Source organism: Erpetoichthys calabaricus, chromosome 5, assembly GCF_900747795.2.
Source record: "Erpetoichthys calabaricus chromosome 5, fErpCal1.3, whole genome shotgun sequence".
NCBI classification, from domain to species: domain Eukaryota; kingdom Metazoa; phylum Chordata; class Cladistia; order Polypteriformes; family Polypteridae; genus Erpetoichthys; species Erpetoichthys calabaricus.
In genome coordinates this window covers 54,038,829-54,062,480 of record NC_041398.2, presented here as the reverse complement: position 1 = coordinate 54,062,480, position 23,652 = coordinate 54,038,829, and the positions used below count along the sequence as shown (strand labels likewise).

General features: G+C 37.5%; 1 protein-coding gene across 3 annotated transcripts in view; it reads left to right on the top strand.

The window, feature by feature from the left end:
• mavs (mitochondrial antiviral signaling protein) overlaps positions 1–23,652 on the top strand; it is a 309,827-nt gene that overhangs the window by 231,287 nt on the left and 54,888 nt on the right. Inside the window, exons 1-4 of one of the 3 annotated variants that reach the window (XM_051928043.1) lie at positions 1,312–1,418; positions 11,057–11,207; positions 13,432–13,612; positions 20,929–21,659. In XM_051928043.1, the coding sequence (XP_051784003.1) occupies positions 11,085–11,207; positions 13,432–13,612; positions 20,929–21,659 (1,035 nt within the window). In that variant the 5' untranslated portion in view covers positions 1,312–1,418; positions 11,057–11,084. Of the gene's footprint in view, positions 1–1,311; positions 1,419–9,204; positions 9,403–11,056; positions 11,208–13,431; positions 13,613–20,928; positions 21,660–23,652 lie in introns of those variants that run through there. The other 2 variants (XM_051928044.1, XM_051928045.1) reach the window with 2 other exon arrangements.

Here is a 23,652-nt window from a genome sequence, read left to right as displayed (position 1 = left end):
GTCAGCCAAATAATTTTACATCAGAAATAATAACCATTTAATTTACGACAAGATTGGTTTATTAATAAAAAATTAAGTTATAAGTTGATTTCTTGAAATTACAAAGTTAAAAATGAAAAAGTATAAAGAAAGCAAATAAAAAATGAGACTGTGGAAGATTGTGGGTTCGCTTCCCGGTTCCTCCCTGTGTGGATAGCGCTTTGAGTATTGAGAAAAGCGCTATATAAATGTAATGAATTATTATTAATTATTATTATTATTATTAGATCATCCTTATTTACTGTATCTATCAATCCATTTTATAAAATGGTTACTTTTTTCAGAGGTGCTAGAAGCCTATGGATGAAAATTAAAAATAATCCATCAAACAGCCCTATCATACACAGGCAGACATATTTTACAGTTGCCAATTAAATTAACAAGCAAATGTTTAAAAGGAAGTTGAGAATATCCAGGGTAAAACCAAAGACACAAGAAGTGTGTACAGCCTGCATAAAGGTAACGGCTGTGCCCGGATTTGGACATGGATGCAGTAATATAGCGAGCACAAACGGCAGCATCACTGTGGATGAAAGAATAAATTATTGCTACCGTTAACTGAAACTTACAGTGTGACAGATAATACAACAGCACAAAACCAATTGCAGAAAATCCGCTCCGGCCTAGCTTGCCAGTGTGAATGGAAATGTTGAACGAGGGGAAGCAGGTAACGTGTGCACTTGTATTTTTGAATAAAATCATAACCATGAGCAGCCCTTTTGGCATAAGGAATTCCCAAGTTTTTAAAAATTTTCTTAGTATCTTTCCATCAAAATTGCACAGGTTCAATGTGAATCACATAAAAAGATTTTGATATTTGGATACGGACCAGTTTTCTAAATTATATGCATTTTGTTACACCTAATTATTATTGTGCATTACAGTACGTTTCTGCATTGTAGGTTATTTTGCTTTCTATATTTCCTGCTGGTAGGTAGACTGACATTCAAACTTAATGCCTTTGATTTTTTTTCGGAAGTGAGAAAACAAATGTATATTTCAATGTACTGGCTACAAACACTACATAATACTTACGCATAAAAGTCAATTAATGTGCAAATAAAATAACCAAGTTTTAAAAAAATGTTTCGGTCTAACAAAGCGTGTCAAGTTTAAGAAGTCTGGCATTCTGGATGTTTTTCTTACTTCCAGAACAAAATCTGAAACAACTGTGGTTCACTACCTTCAAATGCCGACAAACTTTGGTAAAACTGTTCGATCAGACTGCGTATCTCCATAGCAAAGCTGACAGAGTGGTCGAATATACAGGAAGCAAAAACGGGGGCGGGACAACAAATGCGAAAGTGAAACAACGCGTGCCCTGCTCACTCGCTCGCTCTACATGCCCTTCGGAAAACATTAAGCTTCTGCAGTGGCAGGTAAGAAAATAAGGCCGCCGTTTATTACCTGGCGCGCTTGAGACTCCTCTCTGGTTTACAGAAGAGTCACAAAATGACTCCGGTTGTTTGGGCGACAGGCTTGATTTCCCAGTTTAGTCATGAGACGCTGCCGCATTTGCAAGAGTGACGTTTCCGTTTTTCTGTCTAGTCTTATACTTTTGCACACTTTATTGTAATACCTCCAACAAAACAATACAAAATGTACATCGGTCCATATTCATTTCCAATGCCAAGGCCTTGAGAGTAACTGTGTGTGTTGTTTTTATTGTTCGTAAATATACATCGTTGCAACCAAACTTGCTGACATGCGTTTTGTTGGGTTGCACTAAAAACACACACACACGTCCTGTTTAGACGTTTATAAAAAGAATCAATGTACATTTCATAAAAAATACAAATTATTAAAAATGACTTTTCGATTTATAAGAAACTTGAGACCAAGTAGTCCGCGTATTGTTACGCCTGCAAATTTGCAATTGTTATATTTCGGGAATTGCCTCCTGAAATGTCTTCCTGTTGCAGTTAGGCACCAGGTTACGCCTTTTCACATAAATGTAATCATCCACACGTTTGTTATCAGTCCCTTGAATGTGATTGGCGCTGAAGAGCGCCATAGGAATAAGTCACTGGAAACACCGGTAAAGTTTAGGCTTCAGATTTTACGACTGGTAAGAACGCGCGTTGGCATTCAGACTGAGATTTTACGGAAAGTATGGCACAGTGGTAAGAGCGAACTCTCCTCCCAGCATCTGTGGAATTCGAATGATCTCAGCATGTATCTTTTTAAATTTTATTTGAAGAAAATAACATTCCATACGATCAACGTACACAACGAAGAAAAAACTTTTTTTTTGTTATTCCTGCTCTCCAGTTTTCTTCTCACATCCACTCTGTAACACCAGTGTGATGGACTATCCCTACACAAACCTATCAAAGTTGTTTTTTGTTTTAATCCAGAAAATGCTCCAATCATTCAAGACCCGTTGTTGGATTTGTATCAACTCAGAAATGACTCAGAGTGACCAGTGTATTAAAAATAATATATTGTTATAAAATAATATTGAATTGTTAGCATAGGTTGAACATTCTGGGTTCTAGACCTGCATCCAGTTGACAGTGTGCACATACTCCTGATAACTGTGTGGGTTCTGCTTCATGTACTCCACTTTTCTTCTCACACGGCATAAGTTGTATGAGTTAGATTAACTGGCAATACTACATTGACAAATTGTGGGTCTATGCATTAAGTGTACACTGGCATATGCAGTGGGTTTGAAAATGTTATATTTACTGTGTAGTATATAAAAAGATGGAAGTATATTTGTTTTGCAGTTAGTTTTTCAACATCCCTAAGATAAATGACACCCCATAATTTAATTACAGATCACAGGCACTAGAACATATCCCAAAACCATAGCAGCAAATGCAGGAACCTACTCTGGATTGAGTGGGAGTCAAGCATAAGGTACATCAGTGTACACACCCACACTGGACCATTTACATTTGCCAGTTACCCTAACAAACATGTCTTTTTGATTTGAGAGAAAAAACAACTACGTTCTGAAAAGCCCACATAGATACAAGGAGAATGTGCCAACTCCATGCAGACAAGGGGGCTGTGAGACAGAAGGGCAACTGTAGCCATTGACCTCAAGTACTGGTAGTTAACTTTTCCACTTGAATGAAAGTTCAAATCCCAGCTGCAGTGTTTTGTGTTACCTTAATCAAATCAAGTAGTCTGCATGTGTGGCCACTGTAAGAAATTTTACACATTAAACATCATAAAAAAGTATTTGCCATTAATTGAGAATCAAAGGTTTATTTAAACATTTCAGTGACTCAGTTGAGTTGGATGTGTGTGCAAAATTATGTGCAGATTAGACCAAGGGTGTAAAATTGTATAAAGAACACAAACATGCACACACTGAGCTTTATATATTTGATGCAAAGTTGACTGACTGATTCGCTCATTCATTAACAAAAACACTATTTCCCGTTTAGTTAAAAAGCTAAAATTTGGCAGGATGGCACATCTTGGGCACTAGATATACAGTTAGGTCCATAAATATTTGGACAGAGGCAACTTTTTTTCTAATTTTGGTTCTGTACATTACCACAATGAATTTTAAATGAAACAACTCAAATGCAGTTGAAGTGCAGACTTTCAGCTTTAATTCAGTGGGGTGAACAAAACGATTGCATAAAAATGTGAGGCAACTAAAGCATTTTTTTAACACAATCCCTTCATTTCAGGGGCTCAAAAGTAATTGGACAATTGACTCAAAGGCTATTGGTTGCAAATGAATGTACTATTTAAAAGCAATCATTCAAAGGTGAACTTCAAATGTAAAAAGAACAATTGTTCATTTCACCTTGCAGTAATTACAGAGTCAAGTTACCATAATGCAGGACTAAAAAAATTACTTGTCAAAAATGGCCCACAAAATGAAACCTTTAGGAGTCAAATTGCTTTTTTATTTTCCAAGTTACAGAAACAAAGTAGTTAACATAATAAAATTACTCTGCCCTCTGTTCTGTGCCTGTAAGGTGTGTTCAGTTCTTTTATAGCTTGATTGATCCATTGTGACTAACCTCTGACTGCTCACTGGCCTCTTTCTCAAACTTTAAACTATGTACATTGTTAGCTATTTTTCACAGAAAAGACTTGTTCAGACTGTGAATCTGACAAGGGTAGCACAAGCATTACAAACACTAAATGCAAAACGCTCATAAAATCTGTATAGTAGGGCTGTTTTTGTGACATACTAATTATGACAAACTAATTTAAAGCAGGTCTGCAAACTGGCCTTTAATAAGCAGTTTAAGCACTCTCCACTCAATATGGACAACATCTACATCACATCAGTGAAATGAAGGTACGTGTTCTCCTGTCTCTCTTGTTAGGAGTGCACTATGATACCTGATGCACCCATTTTAACATTGGCTGTGTCTACCCCAAATTGCACAGATTTTACCATGCTACAAATTAGCCAGGTCTGCATTACTAAATATTGATTTTATTGTGTTTAATATTCCCTGGGTGACGCAATGTTTAAGCAAATCCAACAAGACTCTTGACAAGTACACCAGGAGAAATGTATCAGTGTAACAGCCCCAAGACTTACATAAATAAATAAATAGGTCAACATGTTTTATCCCCATAAGCTTTTTATCATGAATGGATGTAATATACACAAAACTTTTAGCATACCTACAGTAATTCAGCAATATCTGTTTTTATTAACACATTCAATTAACTTGCCATTTGGTAAAAGTATGCAAAACTTTGACTTAGCAAATGATATCTTAAATCTTCTCTACTAAACTATAACATAAACACACTGGTTTAGAAAAGAAATACTGTATTTCTAATGTACAAAACCTTTGCTTTTAAATAGCATTAGTGCGTTCTTTTTTAACTTGCTACACACTCGACTTTGACTAAACCATCCATCCAAAAAAGTGTCACAGCCCCGGCCCCATTCCAATAGCAGCATTCCATGCATCTTTCCCGCTTTATGCATAAACTAAATAATATTAACAAAGAGGAAATATTAGCCTTGCATAAATACATTTTCAGGAAGCGACAAGCACTAATCTTAAAAAAAACCAAAAAAAAACCTGTTTTCAGTCACTTACCTAAAGATGACAACAAGTGAATCACTCCACACTGTTTATCCACACCTACTTCTTAATCATAAATAGGGAAAAATTGTGGGAGATTCTTCTAATTTTGCCCTAGCAGGTACACGTAATCAACTTCTCATCAAACTGCAAAAGCAAAACTTTATGATTATGGAAGAGAAGAGATAAGGTATGCAAAATGAAAATGTTTTTTTTCCATTCATTACCCCAGCAGTGTACAATCATAGTATTCCTACCTAATATATCCGTGCCATATTTTGTGAAGACTAAGATGTAATTTGCCTTTGCAGTTTTCCTGCGTTTGCACTTTAAGTTCGTCTGCAGTGCACCTAATAAATTCAGCACATGTTGTGTCAACTCATTATCAGACATTTTCGATACATCCATTCCATCGTATTTCACATATATTTTGTACTTCAGTGCTTACATTTGTGTAGGATATATTGAATTTTAAGCTTTTTAAAGTCATTAGCAGCAGTGGTTTTTTTTTCACAGCGCAAGAGGTGATTCGGACTAAACGTGGCTCCTTGGGACACACTTTGCAATTATATAGTCCATAGCAATTTCATTCTTGTTTTTGGAATTTCATTTTTGCAAAAATGAAATAAATAGATAGATAGATAGATAGATAGGTACTTTATTAATCCCAAAGGGAAATTCACATACTCCAGCAGCAGCATACTGATAAAGAAACAATATCAAATTAAAGAGTGATAACAAAATGCAGGTATAACAGACAATAACTTTGTATAATTTTAACCCCCCCGAGTGGAACTGAAGAGTCTCATAGTGTGGGGGAGGAACGATCTCCTCGGTCTGTCAGTGGAGCAGGACAGTGACAGCAGTCTGTCGCTGAAGCTGCTCCTCTGTCTGGAGATGATACTGTTTCTGGCAATTATGAAATAAAAAAAAACTCATTCAAAACTACAGCGATACATATAAACGAGTTACATAAATTGTAAAAAAAGTGTACAGTAATCCCTCCTCCATTGCGGGGGTTGCGTTCCAGAGCCACCCGCGAAATAAGAAAATCCGCGAAGTAGAAACCATATGTTTATATGGTTATTTTTATATTGTCATGCTTGGGTCACAGATTTGTGCAGAAACACAGGAGGTTGTAGAGAGACAGGAACGTTATTCAAACACTGCAAACAAACATTTGTCTCTTTTTCAAAAATTTAAACTGTGCTCCATGACAAGACAGAGATGACAGTTCCGTCTCACAATTAAAAGAATGGCAACTCTTCAAAGGAGTGCGCGTCAGGAGCAGGTAATGTCAGAGAGAGACAGAGAAAAGCAAACAAATCAATAGGGCTGTTTGGCTTTTAAGTATGCGAAGCACCACGGCACAAAGCTGTTGAAGGTGGCAGCTCACACCCCCTCCGTCAGGAGCAGAGAAAGAGAGAGAGAGATAGAGAGAGACAGAGAAAAACAAACAATCAAAAATCAATACGTGCCCTTCGAGCTTTTAAGTATGCGAAGCACCGTGCAGCATGTCGCTTCAGGAAGCAGCTGCACAGAAGGTAGCAACGTGAAGATAATCTTTCAGCATTTTTAGACGAGCGTCCGTATCGTCTACGTGTGCGAACAGCCCCCCTGCTCAATCCCCCTACGTCAGAATCAGAGAAAGTCAGCGCAAGAGAGAGAGAGAGAGAAAAGTAAGTTGGGTAGCTTCTCAGCCATCTGCCAATAGCGTCCCTTGTATGAAATCAACTGGGCAAACCAACTGAGGAAGCATGTACCAGAAATTAAAAGACCCATTGTCCGCAGAAATCCGCGAACCAGCAAAAAATCCGCGATATATATTTAAATATGCTTACATATAAAATCCGTGATGGAGTGAAGCCGCGAAAGGCGAAGCGCGATATAGCGAGGGATTACTGTAATTAAATCAAAGTCTTCAAATTATTATATACAGTAATGTATTATTTATTTGTCATTGTCTCTTTATCTAATGATTTCGTCACGTGTCAGTCAAGGCAAACACCATATGGTTTAGCCTGTTCCTATGGGTTAATCATTTGCTGTTGATTACTTTTCCCTTATTGTAGATAGTAGGCTGCCAAATGTCTTACAGTGCTACTCACAACGCATTCAGACTGGCAAACACGTGGCAATTGAAAGTTGAGATGGTTAGTTTGAATCAAATGAGATTATTTAACACATGATGCTATTTTGAGACAAATTGGCGATATAATGTAAATGATTAGACAAAGAAATGCCCTTCAAAATGTTGATGCTAATGTCATTAGTGGTTTAAGACTGAATGAGTGCCATATCTGCAAGGAAATGCCCTTGAAGAGATTACAAAGGCACACGAATGCTGAACGTCCAAGGCTGGAAATTCCAGATGACGTGCTTCCAGATGAACCTCTGTGCAGGCGTGGGACTCGATTGATCTTAAGACTGTTATCATCAACGTGAATATTTTGAAGATCATTTATCTGTCCATGGATTATTAACAGTGAGAACAGTGAGGTCTTCAAGCTTTTAATTTTCAGTTTATTTTCGTTTAATAAACACACACATTGCTTGGTACAGTTGTATTATATTAAATTATCTATATTTTTTTTGCAAAACTGTTGCAACTCTTACTGCTTTGACATTTTGCAAGTTCGATTGTGTACAAGTAACTCTTAAATATCTTTGGTAGACTACCTGCCACCTATACCAGGCAAAAGTAATCAACAGCAAAGCATTAACCGCTAGGAAAAGGGGTCGGCCCTTTGGTCTTCATTTACAAGTGACAAAACCATCATGAAAAGAGGCATTCTGAAATAAATAGCATTGGCATTAAGAGAGCCATCTGGAATTCAGCCATTTGTAAAAGTTGTATAATTAAAAAAAAAAAAATATTTAATAAAAAGATTATTATTGGGAAATAAAAGCTGTAATAATAATAAAATAACTACATTGTATTTCATAATAACTAGATGACTTTTATTTAATTAAGCCTTTTTATCAAAATTTATTGCATCATTTACATACTGTATTTATTGCTGCACTTTTGCATGTGTTTATTTGTTTCATAATTGCCATTTTATTTCATTCATTTTTGGCACAAATTGTACTCTATACCTGCCAACCAAACAACCCACAAAGCAGTTGCTGTTCACACTGTGATAAATAAACTTGGGTATGAGGGTGTGTGTGGTGTCTACGTATTAATGACGGGATGGCCTTAAAGTAATTTATGATGTATTTAAGTATCGGCAGATGAAATATGACTAAATATATGGTGTGAGTCGCAAATAGTGACTAATCTTTAAATTCTTGTCGCAAATTGTAACTTTTTATATCAATTTTGTTTATTTTTTTCGCAGTCTGCAGCCCTGCAATGTGTAATATTGTGTTTTGTTACAGATCTGCTTTTGCATTATCACTTGCAGGATCAGCCTATTCATATTTTTGAATAGTCAGCTTGTATTGTTACCAGTAAAGTGGAAATACATCTGCTTCTCAAACACACCTCTTCACAGTATATTATGGGACAAATATTTCTATCCCAGTGTTCTGCTCTTGGATCTACAGCTGAACTAATAATTCTCTAGCACCCCTAAAGTATCATTCTGCAACATATCCCTTCCTGATTCACACTAAAACCTGAGAACTCCAACTTACTGCCATTTTATGATAGAACTGTTAAGCAAGTCAACAACCAATAGCTGTTTTTTTTTCCTTATTGTTGCCATTTTATGATAGAACTGTTGAGAAAGTTGTTGTGATGTGAAATTTTGCATACAAGTTGCTAAATATTTTGTATGTCTTTATTTGTAACTTAGGCAAAGCAATGTAATATTAGCGTTACATTAGTGAGAAGCATTCATGTTTACAACCGTCCCAAAGGACTAAGTCAGGAAAGTGAATTTTACGACAGTGTTGGGGGAAGTGCCTCAAACAAGTTTGACAAATGTTCCACTGCAGGGCTCTCTCAATTAACCTCCACCCGAAAGCCAGACCCCCTAGCTGGTAAGCTTCACTGGGCCAGGTGTCTGAAGTATGACTGTTTGGAATTGGCCTTTATCAGAAACCTTTAAGTACCATTGACGCCCTATTGGCTCTAGGGGTTGGACATAAAATCTATAAATTTGCTTGCTTTACCCCTCTCAATCTCTCTGACCAAACTGATGAAAGACCATCTCACACACCATGAACTGAAAAGGACAACACAATGAAGAGCACAGCTTGGCAGCCATATTGAGACAGGCATGCGGCCTGTTCTGAAGAAAGCTGACCACAAATGATGCCTTAACTAGAGACATTTTAAGTAACTAACAAGTCTGTGTGCTGCCTGAAACTACACATCACCATTTATCAGGTTGTATGGTTGCCAATATTCAAATGTACTTTGCATATTGTTATTATTTATGAATATTATCAATAATACATTATTTATATTGTAACTTAACTCCTGCTTGTTTTTTTACTTACACCTAATTGCCTGAAGTTATAAATATAGAAGGGAAGGTAAGGAGATGTTACATGGTGCAATACCTTATAAACAGTGGTAAGTCTGAGATTTGAGGCATTCTGACAAAGGCTACATATTAATAATACAAAAGGGGAAAGTAGAGTAATATAATACTATACCAAGACAAAACACAAGTGAACAACCAATACCTGGTTTCTTTTCTTATTAAAGACAATGGAAAATAACTGCCTTGTTTATGTTTTCCTTTAGCTATTATAACAGATTTACAATGACTATTGTCAAGAAACTTTTATATGACAGTAACATTCATATTATCTACTTTAGCTAAAGCACAGTTTCACATGCAGCCTGCATCCTAGTTGGCTGCTGACTTGTCACATGTTGGCTAAAACAATGAAAAAGTCAATTAAGTCACCTGTATTACATTTGTCCTACACTTATTAGGACAAAGAAAGAGGGGAACTCAGTTTAACTTAGTCCTGTGTGTTATTTCTTGACTGCCTGCTCCCATCAGCAGCATTTAATCAATACATTAATCTATTCTATCCATTGTCCACCAGTTTTGTATTCCTTTTTTTAGATTGCTAGTTTTCTTCTATCCAACTAACTAACCTATGCTTCTTGTGATTTTCTTTATTATTTTGGTCTGTTTTGTTTGTTAGTTTTCAGATAAATGCTCAAATTCATTGTGTACTGTATTTTTGTTTGTAAGTTGTTTGATTAAACATGTCTACTTAATAAATTATTATAAAGAAAAGGAAATACTTAAACATCATTACAATGTAAAATGTAGCACACTCCATTGTATCATTTGCAAAACATGCAAAAGCATATAGTTCCTACAATTATATGAGAAATAAACAGATAGAGACATATGTCTTCTGTCCTCAAGCAACAAAAAGAAGCATTGCTGGAAAAAGCAAAAATTGATTAATTGACTGCATTTAACGTGTTTCACAAATCATAGCTTGTTTTGTCTGGCTTTATTTGACGTATTGCAGGTAGAATGTGGCAGTGCAACGTGTACCCTTTTCTGCTTTCTTTTTGATCATGTCACATAATGCATGCAGGGAATGCTTTTTTGTGAAGGGTTATGTTTTCAAGTGTCATATTCATTACAGTAACAGTTTTCACATACATCTTTAAAGTAGCAAAATGTATGTTATATGATGCATCACAAGCGAAAAATAATAATAATATACGTAGTACCCAGAACTTTTATCCGGCATTTGAAAATAACAAAAGAGGAAACTGACAGTTGCTTATACTCCTTGTCATTTAAGAGTTCTCACTTTTGCACTCCCTTATAGACTGTCTTTCCAAGATATTTTCAGCTGCTAGAACTCTGTACATGAAAAGGAGAATAAAATGCTTTTGTTTCTTAGGTTATTTTGGTTGTTATATTTTGTTTATTTTTTATTAAGTGCACATTTAAAGTACCTTGTGAGGTTGTGGTATTTGTTAAGAGCAGTAAGTATAATAATGATTAATTGATTGACTGAGTGGAGAAATGGTGGTTTTAATATCTTTTCTATTTTAGGTCATCTCTGTAAGATATATCCATCATAATGAGTTTTGCAAATGATAAAGTATACAATGAATACATGCGTCCAAATCTTGCACTTTATGTGAGAAGAGTGAGACCAAGAGAGATTTTACGCCATCTTCCATGCCTCTCAGACTCTGAAAAGGTACCCTGTTTCTTCCTTTAAAAAAAAAAAATAAAAAAATCAGTAACAACTCTGAACTTGCAACCGGCCTTGACAAATCTATGTTATCTGTATTTGTAGTTAATACATGTTGCAAAAAATTACTAAAAAAATACTAACAGTGAACATTTTAACAGACAAATAATGATTTTCAGCAATGGAAAAGGAGCCAGATAAGCTAGCAATTAACAGATTGTATGTATTGTTTATATACAGTATCTATTAATTATTATTTTGTATATGAGTAAGTGCTGTTACTAAGAGACAAGTTCATTGTTTTAACGTCTACAGTAAGTTGCATTCTAATTGCGACACTGCTTGATTATTGCTAAATGACCTACAAAGATGCTTCCAAAATGAATCCATTAAATTCAATTCTCAGCTGCATTTAAGAAGCTGGTGTCTTCAAAGAGTTTCCACAGTTGTGCTAAACTGATTGATGATAACAGATTGCAAGTTAACTCACATTCCAATATCCTCCCTACAGTTCTGTTTAATGGCGTATAACAAAGCAGCAGTTTTTCATTTGCCTAAGACAAACATTGAAAAAAAATTAAAAGTGCAGTTACCTATATAGCAGCAGTAATGTAAAAATTGTGTAAAGTAACAAATCAAAACAAAAGTAATGTTGTTAGTGTACTTGAGTAGATTATGTAGGAAGTATTTTTAACAGCAAATACTTTTACTTTTTAAAAAGTATATTTTGTAATTATTCTGCTTTGTTGCATTTTCAAGATAGGTCATAACAAAGTACAATTGGTTGGCTGAGTCCAGAATTCAGAGTTCACTTTAAAACTGCATGCAAATGTTTCTGGGGTTCTAGGTTGTGATATTTGGGGCACTAATATTTAAGTATATGACATTTTGCTTTGCATTTCTTTGTGGCTCAGTATGTGGATTCATCTCAGTATACATTTATAGAGGTATTAGAATCCAAGGCATTGGCCAAGAGCTGAATATCAGAAAGTGAAAAATTACAAATTTCTACAACAGTCGAAAATATTTAGACTTAAAACATTTACAATTAAATTGAAGCACACATTTTAATATTTGAAGTATTTGACACACCTATTCTTGTTTGTTATGTGCTTCTACTTCATGAAGTAAATCATTTTATTTCATATGGATACCCTGGATTTGGAGAGCTTTATTCAGACTTTTTTAGTAGGGGAGGAAGAATATGAAACACTTTCCAGTAAAGAAAGGACCAGGTTTGGTAGGAGAGCATAGTAATAATTACAGATTGAAACAGTTGATCCTGCTGTGCTGTTTATTTTGGTTTGAAAATAAAAAATATTTTTATATTGCAATCCAGTAGAAAGACTCCATACAAAGACATGACATTGGATCCTTCTGTCATGTTTGTTTTCAGTTTGTGATTTTGGCATTTAATCAGACAATGTCTAATATTTAATAGAAAAACTCACAGTTGCAGTCCTGCATTTAAACTTTTCTACTGTTTTTAACCATTTTATGAGTCCATATTTTAATTATGGCTTTTTTCTTCTTGCAATAAAAATATGTAGTCAGCTTTCATAACTTTAAATCTCACTGTGTTGGAGGAAAGTGCAACATACTTGACAGTGGGCTCACTTTGGTGGAAGTGTATACCTGTAATAATAATTGAAATTTGAAATCAATAAGGCTGCTGTGTGGTTGGTTTTCTTACAGATGTTTTTGTATTTAATAGACATGCGTATACTAAATCTGTTTAATATTTAATTGCCATATATAATACAGTAGAACTTTTTTGTATATATAATATAGAAAATCATTAATATGCCTTTTGATAAATAAAATCTTAAGTGTTGTATTATTGTGCATATTCTGACAATTATTTCCAATGTACAGCACGGATATTTGAGGAAATGTACCAATTTAGGTTATTTTATTTCTGAAGTATCTAAATTTTTTTCCAAGGCCACATTTTTTTTTTTACTTTTACTTGAGTGGTTTCCATGTCAAATACTTTTATTTAAGTACATTTTTGTCTATGTGATAATATGTACTTCTAGTTGAGCAGGTTTTTAGTACCTTTTTCACCATTATACGAGCAGCGTCTATCTGCTTGTGGTGGGAGTGTAGTTGGGAGATGAGAAAATAAAAACGGAGTCTCTAAAGCCAAAAACTGGTAAATGTACAACCTTCTGCCAGAGTGTTTTGCAGCCAGTACAACACAATTAATCGTATAAAATTTGTCTTTTAGGGAGAAATCACTGCCAATTATACCCAGAATGGCGATGAGTCTGGTATGGAGCTGTTGATAGCTCTGCTCAAAAGAAAGCAGAATTGGGCCCCTAACTTTATTACTGCACTGCGAGAGACGGAGCACACAGATCTTGCAGATGAAATGCAGTATCACTTTGATAAATATTCAAAAACTTCAGGTAATTGACAATATTGCTTAATTTCATTTTATATGCTGTATACCACACCTATCAATGGTAGCAGACTGACTGGAGTGTGAAAGTAGACCACACCATTAGTTCATTTGCTGGAAAAATCTCAATGTGCATTCATCTCATGTCTTTTTTGGAAAAAAAGTGATCACTTAAAAATGATATTTTTACAGTTTCGCTTTATACCTGTACTATCATGCTGATTTTTTTTTAGCTGAGATATTTTATCTTGTATTGTTATCTGAAAAATTTCTTATTCATAAAAAATACTGGGGTAATCTACTGCAAGATGTACAAGACACATATGAGAGGGATGCCAGTGCCAGTTTTAATATTCTTATAAAATGAAATGGCAGTAATAAAATATTGTGTGAAGATGTGTTTTTTTTAAATAATGACAGTATTCTTAGTCTGAGTCAAAGACATGAGACTGAGCAACTTTTAAAACGTAATAAATTTGTACATAATAATATCTACTGAGGTGGTTAAACAAAAATAAATTAACATATTTTGTAACTGTTTAATTTTGTTTCATTAATAATATAGTTATTCAGTTTGTATTTAGCTACCCAGTCAGTATTTCTGTTATTACAATATCTTTTGAGTGGCATGGGGGTGTGGTACTTAGCACTGCTCCCATATGGATCTGGCTTTCTGGGTTTGTGGCCTGGCCTGTTCTTTGTCAATGTACAGTTTGCATGTACTGCCCGTGTCTGCATGATTTTCCCTTCAGGTGGTCCGGTGTTTTCTCTTACATCCTCAAATGCTTCTGTGTTAAGATATTTAACACTAGAATTACCAGAGTCTACGAAAAAACTTGTAGATCCAGCCCACCTTAAAACCGTTCTCACCTCTCCGCCAGCATCTTTTGTCTTCTAAATGTGCTGATTTAGATGAGCAGCAAGCAGCCGGCTATTCCATCCCCCCACCGTTGCAGAATGTTCACTAAGGTTTCCCAGCACATGCCTTGTTTGATTATCTGGGAGTGAGGGAACTGCTGGAGTTTTAGAGTGGAAATACAGTTAGGTCCATAAATATTTGGACAGAGACAACTTTTTTCTAATTTTGGTTCTGTACATTACCACAATGAATTTTAAATGAAACAACTCAGATGCAGTTGAAGTGCAGACTTTCAGCTTTAATTCAGTGGGGTGAACAAAACAATTGCATAAAAATGTGAGGCAACTAAAGCATTTTTTTAACACAATCCCTTCATTTCAGGGGCTCAAAAGTAATTGGACAATTGACTCAGGCTATTTCATGGGCAGGTGTGGGCACGTCCGTCATTATGTCATTATCAATTAAGCAGATAAAAGGCCTGGAGTTGATTTGAGGTGTGGTGCTTGCATGTGGAAGATTTTGCTGTGAACAGACAACATGCAGTCAAAGGAGCTCTCCATGCAGGTGAAAGAAGCCATCCTTAAGCTGCGAAAACAGAAAAAACCCATCCGAGAAATTGCTACAATATTACGAGTGGCAAAATCTACAGTTTGGGGCGGAGTGGTGGCTCTGAGGCTAAGGATCTGTACTGGTATCCCGAAGGATGCCGGTTCAAATCCCCGTCACTGCCAAAAGAGATCCTACTTTGCTGGGCCCTTGAGCAAGACCCTTAACTTGTAATTGCTCCAGGGCGCTGTACAATGGCTGACCCTGCGCTCTGACCCCAAGGGGTATGCGAAAACTACCAAATTCCTAATGCAAGAAATTGTATAAGGCGAAATAAAGAACAAAAAAAAAAAAAAAACAAATCCTGAGAAAAAAAGCAAGCACTGGTGAACTCAGCAACGCAAAAAGACCTGGACGTCCATGGAAGACGAACAGTGGTGGATGATTGCAGAATCATTTCCACGGTGAAGAGAAACCCCTTCACAACAGCCAACCAAGTGAACAACACTCTCCAGGGGGTAGGCGTGTCGATATCCAAGTCTACCATAAAGAGAAGACTGCATGAAAGTAAATACAGAGGGTGCACTGCAAGGTGCAAGCCACTCATAAGCCTCAAGAATTGAAAGGCTAGATTGGACTTTGCTAAAGAACATCTAAAAAAGCCAGCACAGTTCTGGAAAAACATTCTTTGGACAGATGAAACCAAGATCAACCTCTACCAGAATGATGGCAAGAAAAAAGTATGGAGAAGGCGTGGAACAGCTCATTATCCAAAGCATACCATGTCATCTGTACAACACGGTGGAGGCAGTGTGATGGCTTGGGCATGCATGGCTGCCAGTGGCTCTGGGAAACTAGTGTTTATTGATGATGTGACACAGGACAGAAGCAGCCGAATGAATTCTGAGGTGTTCAGAGACATACTGTCTGCTCAAATCCAGCTAAATGCAGTCAAATTGATTGGGCGGCGTTTCATGATACAGATGGACAATGACCCAAAACATACAGCCAAAGCAACCCAGGAGTTTATTAAAGCAAAGAAGTGGAAATTCTTGAATGGCCAAGTCAGTCACCTGATCTTAACCCAATTGAGCATGCATTTCACTTGTTGAAGACTAAACTTCAGACAGAAAGGCCCACAAACAAACAGCAACTGAAAGCCGCTGCAGTAAGGGGCCTGGCAGAGCATTAAAAAGGAGGAAACCCAGCATCTGGTGATGTCCATGAGTTCAAGACTTCAGGCTGTCATTGCCAGCAAAGGGTTTTCAACCAAGTATTAGAAATGAACATTTTTTTCCAGTTATTTAATTTGTCCAATTACTTTTGAGCCCCTGAAATGAAGGGATTGTGTTTAAAAAGTGCTTTAGTTGCCTCAAATTTTTATGCAATCGTTTTGTTCACCCCACTGAATTAAAGCTGAAAGTCTGCACTTCAACTGCATCTGAGTTGTTTCATTTAAAATTCATTGTGGTAATGTACAGAACCAAAATTAGAAAAAAGTTGTCTCTGTCCAAATATTTATGGACCTAACTGTAATAGATCGTTACTTGGAACACACACATTTCATGTGTGTTCCATTTCTACAGTAATCTGTGTAAACATATTTTTAAAACAGAAACGTTTTTCATATTTTAGTAGTAAATGACAAAATGTAGGCATAAACTATATAATATATGAAGCCTGAAGTCCAAAGATCAAGTAAACACTTTCACAAAAGGTTCAAAGAAGAGACAACAGCTTCAGTGGCATAGCGGTAAGATTTGCTGACTTGTAATCAAGAGTCCCTGGTTTGATCCCAACTCACTCCTATATTTGCCATTTTCAGTAGTGAGCTGCTCTTTTTGTTAATATTATACAGTACACACATACATTTGGTTTGCATCTGTAACACACGGTGTGCATTTATAGGACTTGTAAAAGTTAACGTTTTTTTTTAACTTTTATTCTCTCTAAATCACGATCACGATACATACTAAAGCCCCCCTACCCAGGGATCTGATGCTGTTATTTTTTATTTGAAATGGAATAACTGGAGATGTGAGTGGTGTTTTGAGACAATGGAACTGGACATTCTCTCATCTGGAGGGATTAAAGCTGACACACAAACGCTGGTGAATCTGCCTTCTTCGTATCTCACCGTCACTTGATTTTTTTTTTATTCAGTTTTATTGAGTGTTCCTGCTCATGCTGAATTAGTATGCACCTTATGGTGTATGATGTCAAAAAAAAAACGGAGACAAAGGTATATATGATATTTGAAATTATTCATTTTATGACCTGTATAGTACGTTTCGGAAAACTTTGTGGCACGGATGCAACATTATTCATATTATTCATATTCATTCGCATAACATCTTGCGGTATGTAATCAGTGACTGCGTGTTTTTTTTCCCCCGATCTTGCCAGTCCCCACATGTTGCTGTATGCTGTTTCTTTTGTACTCCAGGACATGCTAAGGATAGAATAGTACAGAGCAGTAACTTCAGTTCTATATGCAATCATATGATTCAAATGTTAACTGTTCACACACATGCAAGGATCGTGTTTCCTACATTTACAACGTGTGTACCTGTTACAATGTACACGCTTCTCTCTATGCTGTGGTTTCTATTACACACCTGAAAGAAAGAGACAATATATGTGAAAACATCATCGCACTAATGCAACATTATTTGAAAACGAACAGCGTCAGATCGAGTGTGGATTTATGCTGGTGCTATTACAGAAAGAAAAAAAAAAAGATCAACATGTGCCTTGATCCTGCAGCACTGAATAAGCTCACACGCTCTAACACCCCCCCCCCCCCCCACCCCCTGATCTGACTCTAAGTAACAGCGCAAGTACAGACGCAAACCAAGTGTGATCAAGAGTCCCCAGTTCGATCCCCACTCACTCCTATATTTGCCGTTTTCAGTAGTAAGCTGCTCTTTTTGTTAATATTATACAGTACACACATACAGTGGTGTGAAAAACTATTTGCCTCCTTCCTGATTTCTTATTCTTTTGCATGTTTGTCACACAAAATGTTTCTGATCATCAAACACATTTAACCATTAGTCAAATATAACACAAGTAAACACAAAATGCAGTTTGTAAATGGTGGTTTTTATTATTTAGGGAGAAAAAAAAATCCAAACCTACATGGCCCTGTGTGAAAAAGTAATTTCCCCCTGAACCTAATAACTGGTTGGGCCACCCTTAGCAGCAATAACTGCAATCAAGCGTTTGCGATAACTTGCAATGAGTCTTTTACAGCGCTCTGGAGGAATTTTGGCCCACTCATCTTTGCAAAATTGTTGTAATTCAGCTTTATTTGAGGGTTTTCTAGCATGAACCGCCTTTTTAAGGTCATGCCATAGCATCTCAATTGGATTCAGGTCAGGACTTTGACTAGGCCACTCCAAAGTCTTCATTTTGTTTTTCTTCAGCCATTCAGAGGTGGATTTGCTGGTGTGTTTTGGGTCATTGTCCTGTTGCAGCACCCAAGATCGCTTCAGCTTGAGTTGACGAACAGATGGCCGGACATTCTCCTTCAGGATTTTTTGGTAGACAGTAGAATTCATGGTTCCATCTATCACAGCAAGCCTTCCAGGTCCTGAAGCAGCAAAACAACCCCAGACCATCACACTACCACCACCATATTTTACTGTTGGTATGATGTTCTTTTTCTGAAATGCTGTGTTCCTTTTACGCCAGATGTAACGGGACATTTGCCTTCCAAAAAGTTCAACTTTTGACTCATCAGTCCACAAGGTATTTTCCCAAAAGTCTTGGCAATCATTGAGATGTTTCTTAGCAAAATTGAGACGAGCCCTAATGTTCTTTTTGCTTAACAGTGGTTTGCGTCTTGGAAATCTGCAATGCAGGCCGTTTTTGCCCAGTCTCTTTCTTATGGTGGAGTCGTGAACACTGACCTTAATTGAGGCAAGTGAGGCCTGCAGTTCTTTAGACGTTGTCCTGGGGTCTTTTGTGACCTCTTGGATGAGTCGTCTCTGCGCTCTTGGGGTAATTTTGGTCGGCCGGCCACTCCTGGGAAGGTTCACCACTGTTCCATGTTTTTGCCATTTGTGGATAATGGCTCTCACTGTGGTTCGCTGGAGTCCCAAAGCTTTAGAAATGGCTTTATAACCTTTACCAGACTGATAGATCTCAATTACTTCTGTTCTCATTTGTTCCTGAATTTCTTTGGATCTTGGCATGATGTCTAGCTTTTGGTCTACTTCTCTGTGTCAGGCAGCTCCTATTTAAGTGATTTCTTGATTGAAACAGGTGTGGCAGTAATCAGGCCTGGGGGTGGCTACGGAAATTGAACTCAGGTGTGATACACCACAGTTAGGTTATTTTTTAACAAGGGGGCAATTACTTTTTCACACAGGGCCATGTAGGTTTGGATTTTTTTTCTCCCTAAATAATAAAAACCATCATTTAAAAACTGCATTTTGTGTTTACTTGTGTTATATTTGACTAATGGTTAAATGTGTTTGATGATCAGAAACATTTTGTGTGACAAACATGCAAAAGAACAAGAAATCAGGAAGGGGGCAAATAGTTTTTCACACCACTGTACACTTGGTTTGCGTTTGTACTTGTGCTGTTACTTAGAGTCAGATCAGGAGGGGGGGGGAATGTTAGAGCGCGTGAGCTTATTCAGTGCAGCAGGATCAACGCACACGTTGATCTTTTTTTTTTCTTTCAGTACATGTGCCTTCCCTCTTTATTTATATATCTAGTGACTTTTCTGCCTGTCTGTCTCTCTATTACGCAGTGCTCTGTCTGTCTGTGTGTTATGGATCTTAAAAATAACAGTTATAAGGACACTTGTTCATGTTAATTGCAGTCTCAATTGTTAAAAAATATTTTAAAAGGAGGATCCTACTTGAAAATGTAATGATCTCATTAACTGACAGTGCATACCAATTTATAAATTTTATGTCTGTTTGAGGTTAAAAAGAAAAAAAAAATAACACTTTCTCCTTAACAGGGAATCGAACTCAGGTCTCTGATTGACAGTAAGCCTGACTGCGCTCTGAGACAGCAAATCTAACCGTTATGCCACGGAAGCTGTTATATTGTTCTTGAACCTTTTGTGAAAGTGTTTACTTTGTTTACTGATGTTTGGACTTCAAGCTTCACACATTTTATAGTTTATGCCTACATTTTGTAACATTTATTGCTAAAATATGAAAAAGTTTCTGTTTTAACAATGTGTTTACACAGATTACTGTAGAAACGGAACACACATGAAATGCATGTGTTCCAAATAACGATCTTCTATTTCCACTCTAAAACTCCACTTCATTCCCAGATAATCAATCAAGGCATGAGCTGGGAGATGCTCGTGCACGTTCTAAGTTGGCGGGGGGATGGAATAGCCGGCTGCTTGCAGCTTGTTTTTATCGGCACATTTAGAGGACAAAGGATGCTGGCGGAGAGGTGCGAATGGTTTTAAGGTGGGCCGGATCTACGAGTTTTTTCGTAGACTCTGGTAATTCTAGTGTTAACAGTTAAAAACTTGGGCCTGATATGGGCGTGTACACAAATGCTTCCTGAATTGTACTTGATGATGACAGGATAGGTTATGGCTCCCTGGAGGGTTTTAAAATGTTATTATATACTCCTACATCTTTTCATGGAGAAGAACAGTTTCATAGAACCTTACATAACCAATTCAGCAATATGTTTTGTTACAGCTAAAACAGTCTCTAAACTAGAGGTTGACACCCATGCCCCTGTTCAGTAAGATAAGTAGTCAGTGTGCAATCTGTGCATCCATTTGAAAGACAGACTTATCTACCAGTTGTATTTTGAAGAAGCCCATATTTACCAAAATAGAGTTTATTTGTTTAAATAGAAAACAATATTTATGGTAGAGTCTTATATTTTAAGCATGTTGCAATATTTATTTCTAATTTTAACAGGTCAGTGCAGAACAGCTGCACCAACACATCCATCCGCTGCTTCTGTTGTCAGCAGTCCTCCACCATCACTAAGCTTGGCAGAATACAGTGAACAAAATCATCATTCAATGCCTTCCCCAGTAATACAACAAAATCCAGTAAGAAACAACTTCGCAGAAGAATCCACGATTAACGAAAACCTTGAAGTTCACCAAAACATTCAGCCCAGTTCAGTTCCTTCTCCTTCTACTGTGTGTGACCCTGTTCTTCCAGTACCCAATGATTCCTTTCAACATACTTTGCCTTCAAGCTCAGATTCAGTACAGTTGTCTGTACAAATGGATCCATCTTTGGCACCTGCTTTCTCTAATCCTACATTTGGTATTGATGCATCTGTGCAAACATCTGTTCCACCAAACCAATCCCAACAGTTATATTGTCCCGACAGGGTTAATCCCTGTGCTTCTGGGAACACTGAAAACTTAAATTCTACTGCTGCAATACTCAGACCTGACCCAGAAAAGAGTCAAAATCCTTGCGGAAAGTCTTCATCTTCCGAGCCATTACAAGTGGTTCATTCTACTCTAGATGTATCCCGCCCCTCTAATGATGAGTCTTCAAGGAATCGCATAACTAATCTACCAGCTAGCAAACACCTACATTCAACAGAAACTAAAATGCCCGTTCAAGAAACTGTTTCTCCAGATAAGACACCCACATCCACATCAAGTAGTAAACAAAAGCAAAAAACGGTGAGTGTGCATTATATTTTTTGCTTGTAATTTATTTTAACAGTTAGTGTATAGACATTCTGTTAGAAGCCCCAAGAGATATTGTCCTAATGTTTGGAAAGTCTCAAATGGGAAAATCAGTTTATTAAGTTGCTTCAAGATATTCTTAATATGCTTCTTTTAAAACTACTGTATTGAACTAGTACCTTTCTTTTGATAATCGTTCAAAGATTATTTTTTTAATCATTTAAAAGATGCTTAACCTGTAAAATTGAATGCTCTAACTCAGGGCTTCCAGCATTGCCAAAAAACTCAAGAATAAGTTGGCACATACATACACAACAGCAACCAAAAATACAGTTGTCAGTGGAAGAGTTGTCACATTAAGTTGATTAAGATAAAGAACTACTATTGGTGTAGCATTTCTTAGGAGGCTTATGGGTAAATGCAATGTATTCTGTGACTAGGTACACTTTAATAGACAACCAGTGTACATTATACTGCTGAAAAAAATTAAAGGAATGCTTTTTAATCAGAGTATCGCATCAAGGCAATGAAATTTCTGAGATATTGATCTGGTTGGTTAAGGGTTGTTAATCAGTTTCAGCTGCTTTGATGTTAATGAAATTAACAACAGGTGCACGAGAGGGGCAACAATGAGACAACCCCCAAAACAGGAATGGTTTAACAGGTGGAGGCCACTGACATTTTTCCCTCTTCATCTTTTCTGACTGTTTTTTCACTAGTTTTGCATTTGGCTACAGTCAGTGTCACTACTGGTAGCATGAGGCGATACCTGGACCCTACAGAGGTTGCACAGGTAGTCCAACTTCTCCAGGATGGCACATCAATACGTGCCATTACAAGAAGGTTTGCTGTGCCTCCCAGCATAGTCTCAAGGGCATGGAGGAGATTCCAGGAGACAGGCAGTTACTATAGGAGAGCTGGACAGAGCCATAGAAGGTCCTTAATCCATCAGCAGGACCGGTATCTGCTCCTTTGGACAAGGAGAAACAGGATGAGCACTACCAGAGCCCTACAAAATGACCTCCAGCAGGCCACTGGTGTGAATGTCTCTGATGAAACAATGAGAAATGGACTTCATGAGGGTGGCTTGAGGGCCCAACGTCCTCTAGTGGGCCCTGTGCTCACTGCCCAGCACCATGGAGCACGATTGGCATTTGCCATAGAATACCAGAATTGGCAGGTCCATCACTGGCGCCCTGTACTTTTCACAGATGAGAGCAGGTTCACCCTGAGCACATGTGACAGACATGAAAAGGTCTAGCACTGCCATTAGGTATCGGGATGAAATCCTTGGACCCATTGTAAGAACCTGTGCTGGTGCAGTGTGTCCTGGGTTCCTCCTGGTGCACGACAATGCCCGGCCTTATGTGGCGAGAGTATGCAGGCAGTTCCTGGAGGATGAAGGAATTGATACCATCGACTGGCCCCCATGCTCGCCTGACTTAAATCCATTATAACACATCTGGGACATGATGTTTTGGTCCATCCAGGACACCATCCGTCGTCTCATTAGAAGCATGCCCCGACATTGTCAGGCATGCATACAAGCACGTGGGGGCCATACACTACTTAGTACGATTTTGTGTTGCTGCAGTGAAATTCAGGCAAAATGAACTAGCCTGCCACATCATTTTTTCACTTTCGTTTTCAGGATGTCTTTGAATTCAGCCCTCTGTAGGTTGATAATTTTCATTTCCATCAAACGATGTGGCATCCTTTCATTCCTAACACATTACCCAGTCCAAGTCAAGTCAAGTTGGGGAGCATGCAATGATACAGTGCGTTGCTGCACCCACTACATGACAAAACAACTGTGGATCCCGGTTGGCAACCCCCAGGCAGACACGCGTTCCAGCCCCACCCTCTGGAAATGACCCTCTATCTGCCGCAGCCAGGTGTTACATGGGCGACCCCTTGGCCTGGACCAGCCACTCGTGTCCTCAACAATGAGGATCTTACGAGCTGGATCACCCATGGGGAAACGCGC